Source organism: Corapipo altera, unplaced genomic scaffold, assembly GCF_003945725.1.
Source record: "Corapipo altera isolate COAL_440 unplaced genomic scaffold, ASM394572v1 2, whole genome shotgun sequence".
NCBI classification, from domain to species: Eukaryota; Metazoa; Chordata; class Aves; order Passeriformes; family Pipridae; genus Corapipo; species Corapipo altera.
This window is the reverse complement of record NW_020884890.1, coordinates 13,172,260-13,188,535: the sequence shown is the minus strand read 5'-3', so window position 1 is coordinate 13,188,535 and position 16,276 is coordinate 13,172,260. Positions and strand designations below refer to the sequence as shown.

General features: G+C 36.1%; 1 protein-coding gene across 3 annotated transcripts in view; it reads left to right on the top strand.

Annotated features, from left to right (window-relative positions):
- The window catches only part of RNGTT (RNA guanylyltransferase and 5'-phosphatase), a 178,346-nt gene that overhangs the window by 20,736 nt on the left and 141,334 nt on the right, over positions 1–16,276 (top strand). For all 3 annotated transcript variants that reach the window (XM_027644994.1, XM_027644995.1, XM_027644993.1), the window contains exons 7-8: positions 4,713–4,822; positions 5,606–5,707. In XM_027644994.1, coding sequence (XP_027500795.1) covers positions 4,713–4,822; positions 5,606–5,707 — 212 coding nt within the window. The remainder of the gene's footprint in view (positions 1–4,712; positions 4,823–5,605; positions 5,708–16,276) is intronic.

The window sequence follows — 16,276 nt, the reverse complement described above, 5'->3', positions numbered from 1 at the left end:
AAAAGTTTAGCAGTAGAGGAGGAGACACCTCCCAGGCGTCTTGCTAGGATAATGAATAGTTAGAAGCGACTGCTAGCTAGCCTATGAAGTTAGCATGCTGTCCACTTCAGAAACTTTGATGTGAGAAACTTTACTGCAACATCTTTCAGTAAAACTTCTATTTTGATGTCAAAAAATCCTGACATTCTTTCCTGCATTACAGAAAGTGTGGGAACCATTAGAACATAAAGCCATTACAGTTTGCTTTGTCATTGCCTGAACATAGTTGACAGGTACCAAGAAAGCTGTTTGCTGCAGTCTGAGGTGCTGCACAGGAAATCCTAACACTTTTGACTTTGTCACTGCATGCTGTAATGCTCGTAGCATCGAGGCAACATTGTTAATTGATACTTAGAATCTCACTTCAGGAAAAAGACTTGATTTTGCAAATAGGACAAAGAGCTATAATTCTGAGCCAGAGCCTTTGAACTTTTCATGTGTCAAATGCAACTTTTAGTGTTTATTAAGGAATGCCATCTCTTCTAGTCCCATGTAAGTGGCATATTACAGCATGTAATATGTAGTGCTTCTAAAATGGATGGAGGCATCTTAAACTGTCTGGAAGAGGCAGTGGCTGTTAATGATTTTCATGATTTTGAGTGCATGTGTCTTGTGGTCATCTGTGAGGCAGAGGGAAATGATTAAACTGATTTGACACAGCAAGGATAATATTTATTATTTAACTAGCAAGTTACCTTGATTCTAAATATTAGTACCTTGGGTTTTTTTCTGCCTAACCTGCTCTTTTTTGCAAAGTTTAACTGCTGAACTTATTTTTCTGCCCATGAGCATCTTGATGGATATGGGAAAAAGATTATAGTTTGGTTTTGTGACACCATTTTATGTACTTGAATATGGGTATCCTTTCGTTCTCCGCATTAAATGCTAATTTGTTTGCTTTTTCCCTGTAGTCCATACCTTTTGTACTTCCAACCTTTGTTATCATTCTTTGTATTCTGTTGTGTCAAAACACGTTTTTCTGAGACTGTGTTGCCTATAATTGAACACAAGCCTGTAGTTGAGGCCATCCTAGTAGGGCTTAATAGGGAGAAGATAATTTCATATGTCTTAAGGCTAAATACTTCTGTTTATATATCTCAACACAATTGCCTTTTACAAGACAGAACAATACTAATTCAGGTTTTGGTCTCGATGCCTCTGTATCTTTTTCTCTAATTATCTACCAGTTTGAGTTTGTATAATTTCTTAGCCTTTATTAAGTGTAGAACTTCATTTATACTGAATTGCTTAGTGTTGTTTTCAGCCCATTCTTAAAATTAAGGGTAACAATGAATTCTTAAGCTACCATCACAGTCTGTATCCCTGTTACTAAAGTCACAGATGTCACAAAAATAAGAATATGCTACTAGGAAGTTTAGGGGAAATAAATTAATTATCTTGTACCTAAACCAGACCTTGCAGATTCTTCTCAATATAATCCTTCCATTTTGTTAGTGAAATGCTAACTCCTTTGAACCTTGTTTTGAAATAGTCACTTGTCTGTTTTATAGAAGTTACATCTATCCCATGTTTTCTGAGTTACCTCTGTGAGGACAAGACAAGCAAACAAAAGACAAACCAAAACAAAAGGCAAGCAATTCCAATTCTGCAAAGCCTTTTTCATCACCAAACCCAAATGATTAGTTGAACACCTTTGTTACTGAGTCACAGTGTGATTTTGTTGTCTTTTTTGTTTGTACATGCCTAGGGGTAGTTACTGTGATTTGGTCCTGTATTTTGGTATTAAATTTAAGCTGATTAACGTAGCTCCCTGTCTCTCACATTCTTTCTTTTAGAAGGATGTGACACGTTTTGGAATGTTTCTTGTCTTCTGGAAGGCAATCTCTGAGCATACTGGCACTCGATCAAGTCTGAGTAGCTGGTGATAGCCACTGGGTTCAGGAAGGTGCGGGGCTGTTCCCACTCACCCACTCCTCCAGATGGTGTTTAGGATCTGAACCAACACAAGATGATACACAATGCACTTCTTCAGATGAAGTGATGGGTGGAGAAACACAGTGGCAAGTGGGGCAAACTTGATTAGTACAGATGGTATGAAGGTTGTGCAGAGTGTAGCTACTAAGTGCATGTCGTTTCCTTGGATCCTTTTGGGATTATAACTTTTGGTTTAGTAGCATTGCTGAGGACTTGAGTTGCTCCTGGGGATCTGAGTGCTCTGGCACATCTGCACCGTGTTTTCCCATGTCCTGTTTTCATAGGAGTTGTTAGCTGAACAGTGGTGCAGAAATTGCATGGGTCTGGCTCAGTTATAGCTCCTTATCCAAGGAATGTCCTCATGCAACCTGGAGTGTGAAGTTAGCCGAGCACGAATACCAAGTGACTCACCTTGTTTTCGTAGCACTGTGCCTTAGCTAGTGATTATACTTGGAGCAGATAATCTGCAAGAGACACTTACAAATGGCAGGCATGAATTTTGTGTTTATGACTTTTCTGGAAAATCTTTTCTGTTCCTGGCCTTTTGCTTTAATCTTAACAGTCGTAGTGCCATTGCACTCGGCCATTATTGGCAGAAGTAAGGCATGACCATCTTCCTTTCTTTCATGGTGCTCTTAACCACTTACCAGAGTTCAGACAACGTGCTGGCCAGGCACGAGTAGCTGTCTGCCTCCCTCGCCCACTCACCTGTGTGCTGACGCCCACATGGATAATATGGGCTGAGCAACACACTGAAAGTCTGGGGAGCTCAGGGTAATTAAGGTTATGAACTAGTATATTTCTTTAGGATGTACTGCTCTCAGAAGACCATTTGGTGATGTGACTGAGCTGATCTTAACTAAATGCAGGCTGTACTGAAAACTGTGGTCCTCCTTTCCCCGCACTCTTTGCATTCCTTCTGTTTCCCTTGTGCTGGCACTAGTGCTGAGTCATCCCACGGTGAGTTAGTTTAGGATACTAATTTGGCAGAAAATTACTTATTTATGATGTTATTTTTGCTAAATTAGTTCCTAGACTTGCTCAAGAGTAGAACAGATGACTGCCACAGCGTGTGGAAAGGAAAGGGGGCAAAAAGGTTCCTTTCATCAGTAGTATGCAGCTGGATTTGTTAAGGCTAGGTTCAAGCATTTTAGAGAACAGACACAAAATAATTGTACCTTCATTTGCAGGATTCATAGCTCAACAATGAAAAGTCATGGTTTGATCTCCTTAGTCTGCATTGAAAATTTATTTGAGATGCTGTTGAAATAACTCTGGTTGATTTGGGATCTCAGTAGAAATCTTTAATTTTGTAGCTTTGTAGATCTGATGGCTTTAATGTGTTCTGTTATGCAGGATTTGTTTTTATTCCATTTGACATCAAACTTTTTCTGGAATATACAAGTTATTTTAGAATTTTATTTTCAGTATTCTATTTTGATTTTTACTTAGCCTCTTCTGTGGCATTCATGATAACGACTCCACTTTAGTAACCTGATTTAGATTGAGAATAAGATTATGCAAATATATTTTTACACAAATATTTTGTTACAGACCCGCTGTTTATATTTTTCTTTTGTGAAGAAGGTTGTCCTAGCTCAACTGAGAACCATTTAAGTTTGCTGCTGCATAAGTACTTTCATTCTTTCAGTTGTTTTCCCTACATTGTAAGCTTGAGCTTTGAGACATGCAATGTGGTAGATCACCCAGGAGGAGATGAAATAGTGTAGTTGAACTTCTTGTACTGGAATTGCCATCTAGGTCTGATAAAATTAACATAACTATTTGAAAACATGCATCTCAAAGATTCGAAAGGAGAAAAGTAGGACTTAACTTCTTCATCTGCTGATATACTTGTTTAAAAAAAAAAATGAACCCCCTTGTGTCCAAGGATGTTTCCCAGTAACTTTAATTCACTAATTACTAAGCTACTTACGTTTATCTTGCATCTCTACTGTTACTGAGCAGCTCTTTCATTCCATGAATCAGGGCAAACATGGAATTGTTAATCTTGAAATACTATTTATATATTAAGAAACTTTATTTAACATTTCATAGGTCAATTATTTCCTTAGTTCCCAGTTTACTTATTTTGGGCCATGCCTTTTGACACTCTTTAAAGAGGTGTTATGAAGGCTTCTACTAGAAAGAATTTTGTGAGCCTTAATGTACAGTGATTTGCTCTGGGCTTACAATACTGTTTAGTGTTTAGATTCAGATGCTCATCCACAAATACATGTCTAACCCTATCTTATTGTTATATAATACTTTGTGTACTAAGGATGATTAATTTAATCCCTGCAAATTCTATATGTGACCAATTTACTATTAAATACCTGATACTAGTGTTATTTTTAAATAACAACATTTTAGTTACAAATGAAAAATAAGTCAGACTGATGCTGTAATTTGATGTGGGAGCTTCCTTGAGAGTATTAGCTAAATAGTGTAAACATTTAAGTACTATCTATCCCTTACTATTTACCTCCTTTTTTTTTTTTAAATTATTTTTTTCCCCCATAAATAACTCAGTTACTGGGTTTACAATATGGCTCACCTGTGAGTTTGCTGGCAAAGCTCAGCTGATGTATCTTGCTATTATGGGTAAATCTTTAAGGAATATTTAAGCTAGTACTGCTCAAGAGGGTTGTAAAAACAGACTTAATCTTGTATTGACATATTCTGATCTACTTTTATGAAGGCTTAAATACTAATTGTTTTTCTTTTAATTTATTTAGGGTGCAATTTTCTTGGAAGGAATAACAGTTAAATGTGTGACCCAAGTGACAACGCAACCAAAGTTAGGAGGAATACAGCAGAAATGTCAGCAATTCTGTGGATGGGAAGGGTATGAAAACTTAGAACTTGTTTATAGAAATAAGTGTTATGTTTTGCAGAAGGACACAGCTCATTGTAAAAATGAGAAAAACATGACCATTTTTGAATGGGTTGTTTCTAAAATAAAGGAAGCCTCAAACACACTTGGCATTGTACTATGAAATGGAATCATCGACTGTTAATGTTAAGAAACAAGATTCTAGATTTGCTTTTCCACTGAGATAACAAAACATGTTCAGATGAATTATTGCTGTGCAAATTCCAGATGTAGCCTAGTCCAGGCATTTGTGTAAAATTTAGTGCTTGCTCAAGCAGTAGATTTATTTGTACAACTGGTATTTCACCTCGAGGTATCGAGATATTATACTCATTTTTATAGCCAACTCGAATTTGTGTCTAATGTTAATTAGAATGTTGGCTTTAATGTCTCGTATTCTGACCTTCTCCTTTCTGAAGTTGATGATCCAGTGAGTTGCTCACAGTGCTTCCTAACTTTCTGATGCTTTTATTTCTTCTAGTGCCAGTAATTTTGAATTCAGATATCTTTTCCTCCAAAGTTAATACTTTGAAGTTCCACATAATTTAGTGTTTTGTCATAAACAAATATCCTTTTTCTTATCAGATAGGCATTTAATTTCTCATGCAAAATACTTTTTTGAAGGAGATGTTCTAACTTAGATTTAACCTTGCAACAAGCCTGATACAAGGCGTGATTTCAGTGTAATGTAAAAAATGTATTGCCTTGTGTGAGTATTTATTGCAGAATGTTAATAAACATGGTTCTTTTTTTTAGGTCTGGATTCCCTGGAGCGCAGCCTGTTTCCATGGACAAGCAAAATATTAAATTTTTGGAGCAGAAGCCGTACAAAGTTAGCTGGAAAGCAGACGGCACTCGGTAAGTTAATTTTAAACGAAAAAGAAACACACAGTAAATTGGGTAGACAGTTTGTGTTTTCTCAGGAAAGTGAATTTGCTTGTACAGAGGACAAAGCATAACAAAAAAACTGGCTTCAGAGATGAATTTTTTTTTCTGTCTTGGTACGCAACATTTGCTGAAGTTTGAGGCCAAGTTTCTTTTCAACAGCTGTTCTACAGACTGACTGTTAAATGTAATTCTTCTCTCTAACCCTTGCTTGTCTGTCAGCCAGGACTTGCCACCAAGGTCTTAGAATAATCTTAAATAGCAGTAAGAGTTTGTTAAGCTGAAGACTTTATTTATGAAAGCTAAATTAAAACTTCTGATTGATCCTTCAGAATCTGGTTAGTAGTGGAAATTTCATAGGGTTTTTTTATTCATACTGTGATCCTTTGTTCAAACTCGTAGTTCATGTCAGCTAAAGAGTCCTTGTTTTATCTTGCCTCACCTGTTCTCTTACAATCGTTGTAGAAGTGCCTTTTGTTTAATAACAAACTACAACCTGATTGGTTGTCCTGACTGGACATCTTCTGAAGTTTTTCATCTGCTCTTTATTTTGGTAGGTTTGTTATCTTTAGTAATAGAGTGGAGTATCCTAGACATTGAAAATCATGGAAAATATGGGGAATTGGGTGTCTTACGAAAATTACCAAGTGGCTCCACATGGAGTCAGTCACGATTCAGCACAGTTCAGCCAGAATTAAGCTGTCTGCTATAAAAAAAACCCAAACAACCCTTCAAATATCTCTCCTCTGTGGTGTTTGTGCTCCAAGGGTTTATTATCTTGGCCAGAGTATGGTGTGAAAAGACAAAGTAAACTTGCACTCAGTATGGCATAAGAAATGGATGGGAATATCTGGCTTCTTACATTGGCTGGTTGTATACACAAGCACTTGGGTAATGCAGTACAGGCGTTTCCGGGCTGGCAAGTTACAGTAATGTGGTGTTGGGAGATCAAGGCATATCCTTAGAGGAGTACAGGGCATTCAAGAGCTGCTGAGCCTGAACAACTAAACTCAGCCAACTTAAATGGACCTGAAGCATCTTGCTTTGTCATATCCTATGTTATCCATTTGGAAAATTTTGGAGTATTCTCATTTTCTTACTCAAACGTATGGATGCGATCCCTATATTCTGAGGACTGAAGCAGTTATATAGAAAATAGTAGGGCACCTGGAAAACTGCCTTTTGTGAAAGAAATTAAAATGTGCATGTAATTTCTTTTAGAAATATTCAGTATCTTGAACATTCTATCCTGTGGTTTAGAATGGTGACAAAACAGAATGGATGAAGAATAAAACTGAGGGAACTAAATAGTCATTTTAGTTTCTTTTGAAAACATAATAACCTGTAGTTAATTGTGGAGATACACAGACTGATAGATATATTCAGAGAAGAAAATGGAGCTACAAAGATCCAGTGTCAGTGAAATTGAGCTGAAGTAATGAGAGAGATTAAAGATGAAAACCTGAGCTATTATTTGGACATTTAGACACTGTACATGGTACGTACCCGAATCAACAATGAAAAATTACTGTGATAGTTTTTACATTGGACATGCTTCTGATTTTTTAGTTGTTCTTCAACGATCTAGACTCCATATGCAATTAAACAGATCTTCATTAATTGTTCTGAAAGCTTGTGTTGACAGGCGTGACCTTCTTGAATTTAATATTAAGACATCAGTTAGTGAGACCGATTTATGCATCCCCTGCTTCCTATTGTCTGGAGATGAAGCCTCTGTCATCAGAGATCTCTGAAGCAGTTCTGTTAACTGTGGCTTAGGTGCAGCAGTCTAGACTTTGCCTATTAGAATATTATTAGGCTGGCATGCGGTTTGTTTTTTGTTTTTTTTTTTTTTGGTTGGTTTGTTTTGTTCTCTCTCTTTGCTGCTGTTTCATTGACCTGATTGGACTTACAGAAAAGCAGATGCATAACTAATAACTTTCTATTATACTTTCTCACTGAAATAAAACACCGTCATCTCAGTTAATAGCAATATTTGCTCAACTTAGCCAAACTTCTTAAATTTCATCGTTGTTAAATATCTGAATTTTATTCCCGCAGCAGTAGTTTTCTCCAGAGGTTTCATGACTGAAGCCTTTATTCATACATTAACTGATACGCAGTGGCAGTAATTTCTTTGAAGACTTTTACTTTTCTACAAAGGCATTTGCTATTCCTAGATTTCAACTTGAGCTGAAGTTTCACCCTTCTGGTTTAAGAGCTGTGTTGTTGTTGCTTTTGTTGTTGTGGTGATGGGGTTTTCTGTGGTTTTTTTTCCAGTGTTGTTTGGCTGTTTTTTTTCAGTTGGTAGAACAGTTCATGTTTTCTTGATTTCTTAGCGTTGTTATATTTTTCTACCCATAATTTTATAAAAATAGAAAGTATTTCCCTAAATAAGAGAGCATTATTTATCACCTTATGTTGACTAAACATTGTGAAATAGGTTAAAATTACTGTCAAATACTTCAACCATAATATTTTGGAGAAATTTACTGGAGCGTGTTGGAGCCCTGAGTTCAAAGTCCTTTGACTTATCCTTGCTTAGTCTGTCCTGATTTGAAGAGTTTGTGCCTGTGCTGTGATCTTGCTTGTTCTGTATCTGGTTTCCAGGGCCCTTGTTCCATAAGCATCAGCAGGGCACACCTCCTTGTTCTCACTTCAGCTTTCCTTCTGGAGCATGTTTGCATGAACAAATACTTCTCCCCTCCTGTTTATAACTGCCTATATGTAAAGATGTGCACATTTGCATCTCAGGTTTAGAGAAGTGAACTTTAAATTAAAGGATCTGTGAAGCTCATTTAGCATTGGCACTCTTTGGTAAAATATTTCCTTTATACCAGCTATTTGGGTGTACGTAAATACTATATGCAAAGTCACCGTGTTTTGGGGAAAACCACCTCTAAAATCATATTGCTTTAAATTATTATTATTAAAAATTGGAAAAAAAAAAAGTCCCTGAGTTCTGCAGCTGTTCTGTCTGGTTTGGTGTAATTTCTGTCCTGTATATTTATTGGAACAGTTGTCAAACCTCTGGTGTCTTATTAATAATCTTAATGCTAATCTATCCATAAGGCACAGAAATCCAAAGGGCAAATTTCTGACTACTGAAATCATGCCTTTTGGCTTTGTTGAGATGAAATATACGTTGTATGGTAACAGTAGCTACAAGGTAGGTACAACTTTACCTTTTTGCAGTGCTGTGTTTCTGAAATAGTAGTTACTATCTGAATAAGGTAGTTGTAACTTGTTCAAGGCATTTACTGCATGACTGTGTTATCAGCTTTGTGCTGTAAAATGATTAACCCAGGTGGGTAATGGCTTGTTGAACCCCTTCATATGTGTCTCGTTAATACTCTTTATAACAGATGCTTGTTCTAATGAGCGGAGCTGAATGTTCAGACAGGAGTAGGGTTGGTAAAGTAACGAGACACCAGTTTTGAAAAAAAGGCTGCTACCACTAAGAACAATAAAAAGTTGTAAAATGTCTGTGGAATAATTAAAATCAATACAATCAAACAAGACTAGGTTTTATTATGGTAAAATGTGACCTGCACTAAATGCAACCTATTAAGGGGCATAAGTTATTTTCCTACATTTGTACGAGTACCTTTTTTATTTTTCACATCTGTACACATGCAGTTTTAGTAAAAATAATGAATATGATCGTAATAGTATGGCTGTTAAATTATGGTAAGGCAGCTATTTAAAAAAATGCAGAACAGGTAGCTCTTGTAAAAGACTTAAATTTGGAAAATATTAATGCAAGTTTGATGGCTCACAGATATCTAAATGTAAATAAGTAGGTGCAGAATGTAAAAAAACTCTTTGAGAATTGCTGCTAGTTGTCTAAAAGGTGTTTGTAACAAAATAGTTAAAACATCTCTGAAGTTGGTTATTTTTCATGATTAACAAATTACATTTTGGGAACAAGGCCTGTTGCCTAAATCTTTCTCATTTTGTTGGTATCACAATACAAAATAAAATAGTAAAGGTACACTTCACAGTATGATAAAGCTGGTGGGCAATTTTTTTATTGTTAATCAAATAAGTTTATCTCAAATGTGTCAACCAATAAATATATATACATATATAAAATATTGATTTATATTGAATGTAGTTCTTTTGATTTAGTTACTGTATTATTGTTCTTGTGATAGCTTCGTAGGCTTCTTCAGTTCAGCTTTTTGTACAAATTGAAGAAAATTTCTGTATTTGTTAAAAACCTTACAATTATTGGCAGTTGCAGCCTCTTCAGAAACAGATGTGTGACCATTACTAGAAGGAAGTCTACTTGGTATGTTTTAAGATAACTTTTTATGCATCTTCATAAAACATCATGAAGAAGAAGTTGAAGTTTCTCCCTGAATTTCCATGGCTTAATACTTTTCGTTTTCCTATACATGATGAGATGAAGCTTGCATACATAACAGAAATTAGATTCCTAATATGAGAAGTCATCCAAAAGTAATTTGGTCCAGAGTAAGTAATGAAAATATGATCACTGCTAAAGAACAACTCTAAAAAATATTAAGAAAACTGAGAAACAGATTTTTTTGCTTGTTTCTTTATGAAATTAAGAGGTAAAAGATACTAGGCCAAAATTAGGTGGCAAGGTAGCAAAATGATTGTCTCTCTGTAAAGGATTAAAGAAGAGATAGTTGAATAGGTTCATGAAAAACTATTATCCCTGAGAGACAGGTGAAGGTTATAGAGAAAGCTGGGATAATAATGAGAATGATGGAGGACAGAGAACATTGGAGAGAAGTACTAATCCAATTAAAAAACAAATCTATGCACTTGAGATCTCATTATTAAGAACAAGAGACCAGCTTGTCATGAAAGCAGACCTAGAGAATGGAAAGATTGTCTCCTGGGAGAAAAGACATTAATGTGGAGTTGAACTTGAAGGAGACTCTATTGGGAATGAAAAAGAAACCATAGATTAATTTTTAGATGGGTACAAATGACATGACCAGATTCTCATGAATGTGGAATTTTGTGCCCAGTACTGGGAAGTGCCTGAATTGGAGGTTTACGTAATTGTTAGGGGATTCTTTCCTAATTTAGAGGAGGGGGACAAAAATATAGGATGTTGAGATTTTCAGACATCTTCAGAAATGGCGCTAGGAGGAAAGTTAAGGGCTGTTAATCACTGGAAAGCATTTGTGAGTAAAAGAGTTTTTCTCAAGGTATGAATACTCCTTTCCTGGGCACCTTGCTCTCTGACCCAGATAGCTGGTGAGAAGGTGAATTATAAATTGTGTTTTAAGTGTCTTGTCATTGAGTCATGTTTAGGGTTAATACATGTTTATGGTCGTGGAGTAAGGAAAAAATGTTTGCCTCCTAATCATAGGATGGGATGAAGAACCACACAAGAATTGTCTGGGTATTTTTAAACCACACCTTCCTTTCCTTTTCCTTCCTCCTCTCCCCACTTATCTTGAGACTTAAATATTAATTGATTTTGACCATCAGTTGGTAATTCTGTGTATCGCTTCTTCTGTGGCTGTGGCACATTTTAGTGGTGTGAAGTTTTAAAGGACAGAAATATCCAAGAGATGGACATGTACCAAATAGACTTTTCAGGACCAAATGGATTTTTTTTTTAATAGGAGTGACAGATTTTGTGAACAACCCAAGTTATTCCAAGTTAAATGAGCTTTGTTCAAACTGTGCTTATGTTACTATCATCAATGGGCAAAACCTCAACTGGTAATTATACCTCATTTTTGCATGTAGGACAGCCACTCTTCTGACTTTTGTTATTTTCATTGAATGTCTTAAAGAGGTAGTTGTAACGTTTTTTCTATTATTATTTGCGTGAAATTGTCAAAATGGCATGCTACTTACAAAAGAGATTTGGAACAAAAAACTTTAGTTAAAAGATTAAAGTGACTGTTGCTAGTCCACTCCTTCGGTCTCTGTAGTGTGTTGTTTTGTGCTATGTATTTAAGCTCTTTGGAAAGAAATGCAGTTTTTGTTTACGTGGCATAGTCCCTTGTGGTCCTTCTTTATAGTTATTTTGACTATTCTTTAAGGGAAAAGAAGCTCACCCATTTTTAAACTAGTTCTGTACATCTACCTCTACAGCTGGAAGAATTTTGGTTTAGGAGGAGTCTGCAATTCCTGTGGAATTTATTTCACTGGCTTTATTTAGAATAATATTCTTAACTGGAGATAGCATATATTTTGTCTGGAAACTGAAGTTGTGCAAGTTATTAAAATGGTTGTAATAAAGCTTTTACTCCCCTCCAGTCGAGATTAAAAGCTATAAATAAATGGCTTTTATAGACTACCGTACTAGTCAGTTGTTAGGAACCTGCAGGTTAACTTTGAAGTGTGTAGTAATAACATAATGTCATAAGATTCTGCAAAAGTATAGACAAGTCACATAGGTGATTCTGGATTATAATGTGTAAACTGACTTGCTAATGACTTCTGAAAAGAGCAGTTCGTAGATGTTAAGCACTCTGAACAGCACTCCTATAATTTTCTAAAAAGCAGATGCCTAAGTCATGGTTTTATTATGTGTGTTCAGGTAGGAGGGAAAGAGGATATGATGTGGGATGGGGAGACAGGAATGATGTGTTTTGATGCTGGAAAGTTGGAGGTTTAGGAGCTGAGATTCGAGTTGTTGCTCACTCTGGATCTTAGTAATCCTGTACGGTTGTATTGGGCAGTAAATTTAGGATTACAAGTCTGATACCAGCCTGTTTTCCACAGCATTAAAACCTGCGACTATAGCATACTTATTTGTGAGTGGAAAAAATAAAGCTTTGATAAATTGAGTTCGGATTAAGGGCACTTTCAGTTTGTTTAGCATGTCTCCACCTCTAGGGAAAGACATTGTAGCTTAGGGTAAAGAGGCTCCAGTACAAGGTGACCTCATCATCTCCACCTGTTGACATTGTTATCCTTTTCTCCTGTTTTACCTATTGTGCAGGGAATGAGAGCATGCTAACCTTTGACTAGCAGACTGACTTTGATAGCAGAAAAGGGACTGTCAGATTTTGATAGACAGACTCATGGGCATCACCAGATAACTCATTGGTTTTGTTTATCTATTAATTAGGAACCAGGGGAGGTCTCTCCTGACTGGCAGATGGTAGGTCAAAAGAGGCAACACAGAATGTCGTAAGGTGTTAAACTAATATCTGGAACCATTTGGTATAAAAATATACTGGGTTTTGTGGGATTTTTTGGGGTGGTGATGGCATTTCCATATCACTTTGTTGCTTCTCCATCTCATGAAGTCTTGTTTTTAAAATCATTGAATCAATGTAGAGGAATGAATAAGTAGGTGTGACAGAACATGTCATCCCTCATCTGGATTCAGATTTACTTGAATGGCCAAATAAAACCATTCTTTCTCTAGGTTGTGGTTTCTCTGTCAGCAGCACCATCAGGACTCTGAAAAGAAGGGGTAGAAGGAATCTGTTGGTTTTGTGTCCCTTTACTGAGTGGTTAAGGAGCACTGCTAATGTGATACCATACAGGAAGTATATTTTGTGAAGCAGCAGGCTTTTGGCAGTTTTATGGTCACAGTTCTGGGCTCTTTGAAAAGTACTACCTAACTGATAATTCATATATAACTATTTGAGTATTTGCACAGATTGTCTTCTAAGCAAGCTCTTTTGTTTGTTTATAAATAGTTAATGCATTAAGATGCTTATTATGCAGCTTGTGCTACGAATACTAATCTTACAATATTCAACTGTAGTCCTAAAATGTTCTAATTAGATCAAGATAAATGGTGTGCCTGCATGGGTACCTGATGTTCAAGCGACCACTATCAGTGATTACTGCTTTATTTATTAATTTTCCCTTCTGCCAGATGACTTCCAGTAGTGGAACAGTGCATCCTGTGCTTCTGGTTCTCCTGGGGAGGGATTACAAACACATCCATGAAGTGTAATGGCTTCAGCTCATTCAGCGAAGAATGACGTTCGGTTTGTGAAGTTTAGCTGTATGGATATCTAGGGCAGCCCTTTCTCTTGGAGCTGGTCTTCTCTGTGAGCACAAATGATAGTTGTGTTCCTTCTGAGACTTGTGCTGGCGATGCAGACGGAATTGACCCAGTGTACATTCTGGCATAAATCAGTTCAAAGTTAAGGGAATTTCCTTTTTCAAAGCTGTGTTACTCTTTCCTTGACTGCTACCTTATAGCCCTCCGTGAGAGACATGATATTTCTCTCACAGAGAGAAAGAGGGAAAGAAGGAATGTAACTACTTGTCATCTGATAAGAAATTAATTTGTTTTTCTTTCATATGTATATTTTTTTTTTTCTTTTTTTTAACCTATTGCTAAATTTCTCTTTAAATTACCAAAATATTTTCAGACTAAGATTCTAAGATTTGTGGAGAGGAATGGGTCAAACAAGTTCAAGCAAACTTGAAGCTGTATCTGTAATAAATAATGAAGATGATAGTAACAACAATAATAAAAATTATGAAAGAATTCAACAGTTCAATCAAGCTTGAGGTATAATTTGTTCCATTACTCTTACAGCTTTTAAAAAAAGTAATTAGACCATTACACCGTACAGTTGTTTTCCAGTAGTGTTCTAATCGCTAATTTAGAAATGTACTTTAATATACACTTGAGCACTTAGGATCATTAAAATTTGGATGAAACAAAGAGAATCTAGAATTTAAAATAAATGTGTTAGTATACAGATTGTATATGTATAGATCAGATCTTTTCTAGCTCGTTAATAATTCTTTTGTGATAATATGCTATAAGAACTCTTCAATATATAGTAGTTATAGATTAATTTATCCTTTGTTGTAGGTCAAATGATGATTACAAGGCAACTTGAAATTTAACCCGTAATGTTTTAATATCCTTCTAGAAATAAAGAAACATGCCTCCCCCACAGCACTCTAACTTAATTAAAACCCTGGAAGACAGACAAGAAAAACGCTGTAACTGGATAGTCTTTTTTAACCTTGCTAAATTCTTGGTTTTACCAGCAGAGTTTCACAGTCAAATAATATTTTAGATAGAAAAAGTAGTTTTACATTAGTTTTGAATTTGCCATCTGTTAGATTAATTAAAGGCATCTTTATCTTTGATTTATAAAACAGAAAAAAATAAAGTTTGAGCTCAGTCTGAACTGCGATACTTTTTTAGGAGGAATGATTCTAGTTTCCACACTTTGTAAGCATTTTTCCATGGTCCTTAGTATTACTGTTGTCTCCTTCATTCAAAAACTGACTTCTCTTTTAATGCTGGTGCATATTGTATACTGGGGGAGGGGATACCATAAAGTTGTATAATGATGCAACATTATTTCTGTCTTTTGCATTAATCCATTAGTTATATGATCTCATGCTCTTTGCTGGTTTGGGTTTTTTTTTGACTGCAGCTGAATTTCTGTGCTCTCACTGACCACTGTAGCAGCTATATGAGCTTTCTCACCCGACAGAGTTAATTTAGAACCTTGTAAGGCAGCAAATTGTGGTCACATCTCTTCCTGCTTGTGGTACCTTTTAGATATCAAAGCTTGCATTGTTTGTTACTGTAGGTTTGGGCATTCTGAAGATTTCTGTAGTAAATGTCATCTGCAGGTCCACTGTCTCACTTTTAATGATGTTCAGGGCCATAACAGTCACAAAATATCCTCTCTGGACCTTGGCTTGTCAAGGGGGGCAAATGAAAAGGGAAACTTGCATTCGGAGCTTGATGGAGAGCGGTGGCAGGCAAAAATAAGAAAAAGATTTTGATGCTGAGTGAGGTAACAGTGGAGGAGACTGATGACTAATAAAATTATGGAGATGGAATACCTACATAAGCTGTGTAGTATCTTTTATCCTACAGTGGTGATTTGCACAAAGTTGCGCCATATGCAGGGAATACCACCTTAACAAATCTTATGGAAATTAAGTTCTTTTTTCTCAAATAAGCAGGGTGAATTGATGGATAGCAATTCATCAGTGCCTGGAAGTATTTAAAAGACATGTAGATGTGGTGACGCTTAGGGACATGGTTTGGTGGTGGACTTGGCAGTGTTAGGTTTGCGGCTGAATTCAATGATCTTAAAGATCTTTTCCAACTGAAATGATGCTACGAATATCAAAATTGAGCATAGCCCTTCCATTGTGATATATGAAGTGATCAATAAGACAAAGAAATTATATTTTTCCACACTAACACTGAGTCAGGGCAGCGATATATTGAAAAAGTGATTCAGAACATGAGGCTGAATGTTGGAAACCTTCTGATGAAATTAGATGTTGGCATAGCAGATGCACTAGGATAACTTTCTTGACTCTAACGTGCATATTGGAAAGCATTAAATTTGTTTAGGAAAGATGCAAAATAAATATGAGGAATAACATTTTATTTTCCTAATAGCTGAAGAATAAAAAAATTGTTACAGAGTTCAGGTTTTGAAAAAATCACTACAGTTTTGTTAAGATAAACTTCTGGGTTACTGCTGAATCTGCTGCAGATACCCAGCCTGATCAGAGTTGTCATTGTGAGCACATTTGAACACCTAATGCAAGCTGAGTGCTTGATTCCCATAATAAGAGTTTAGC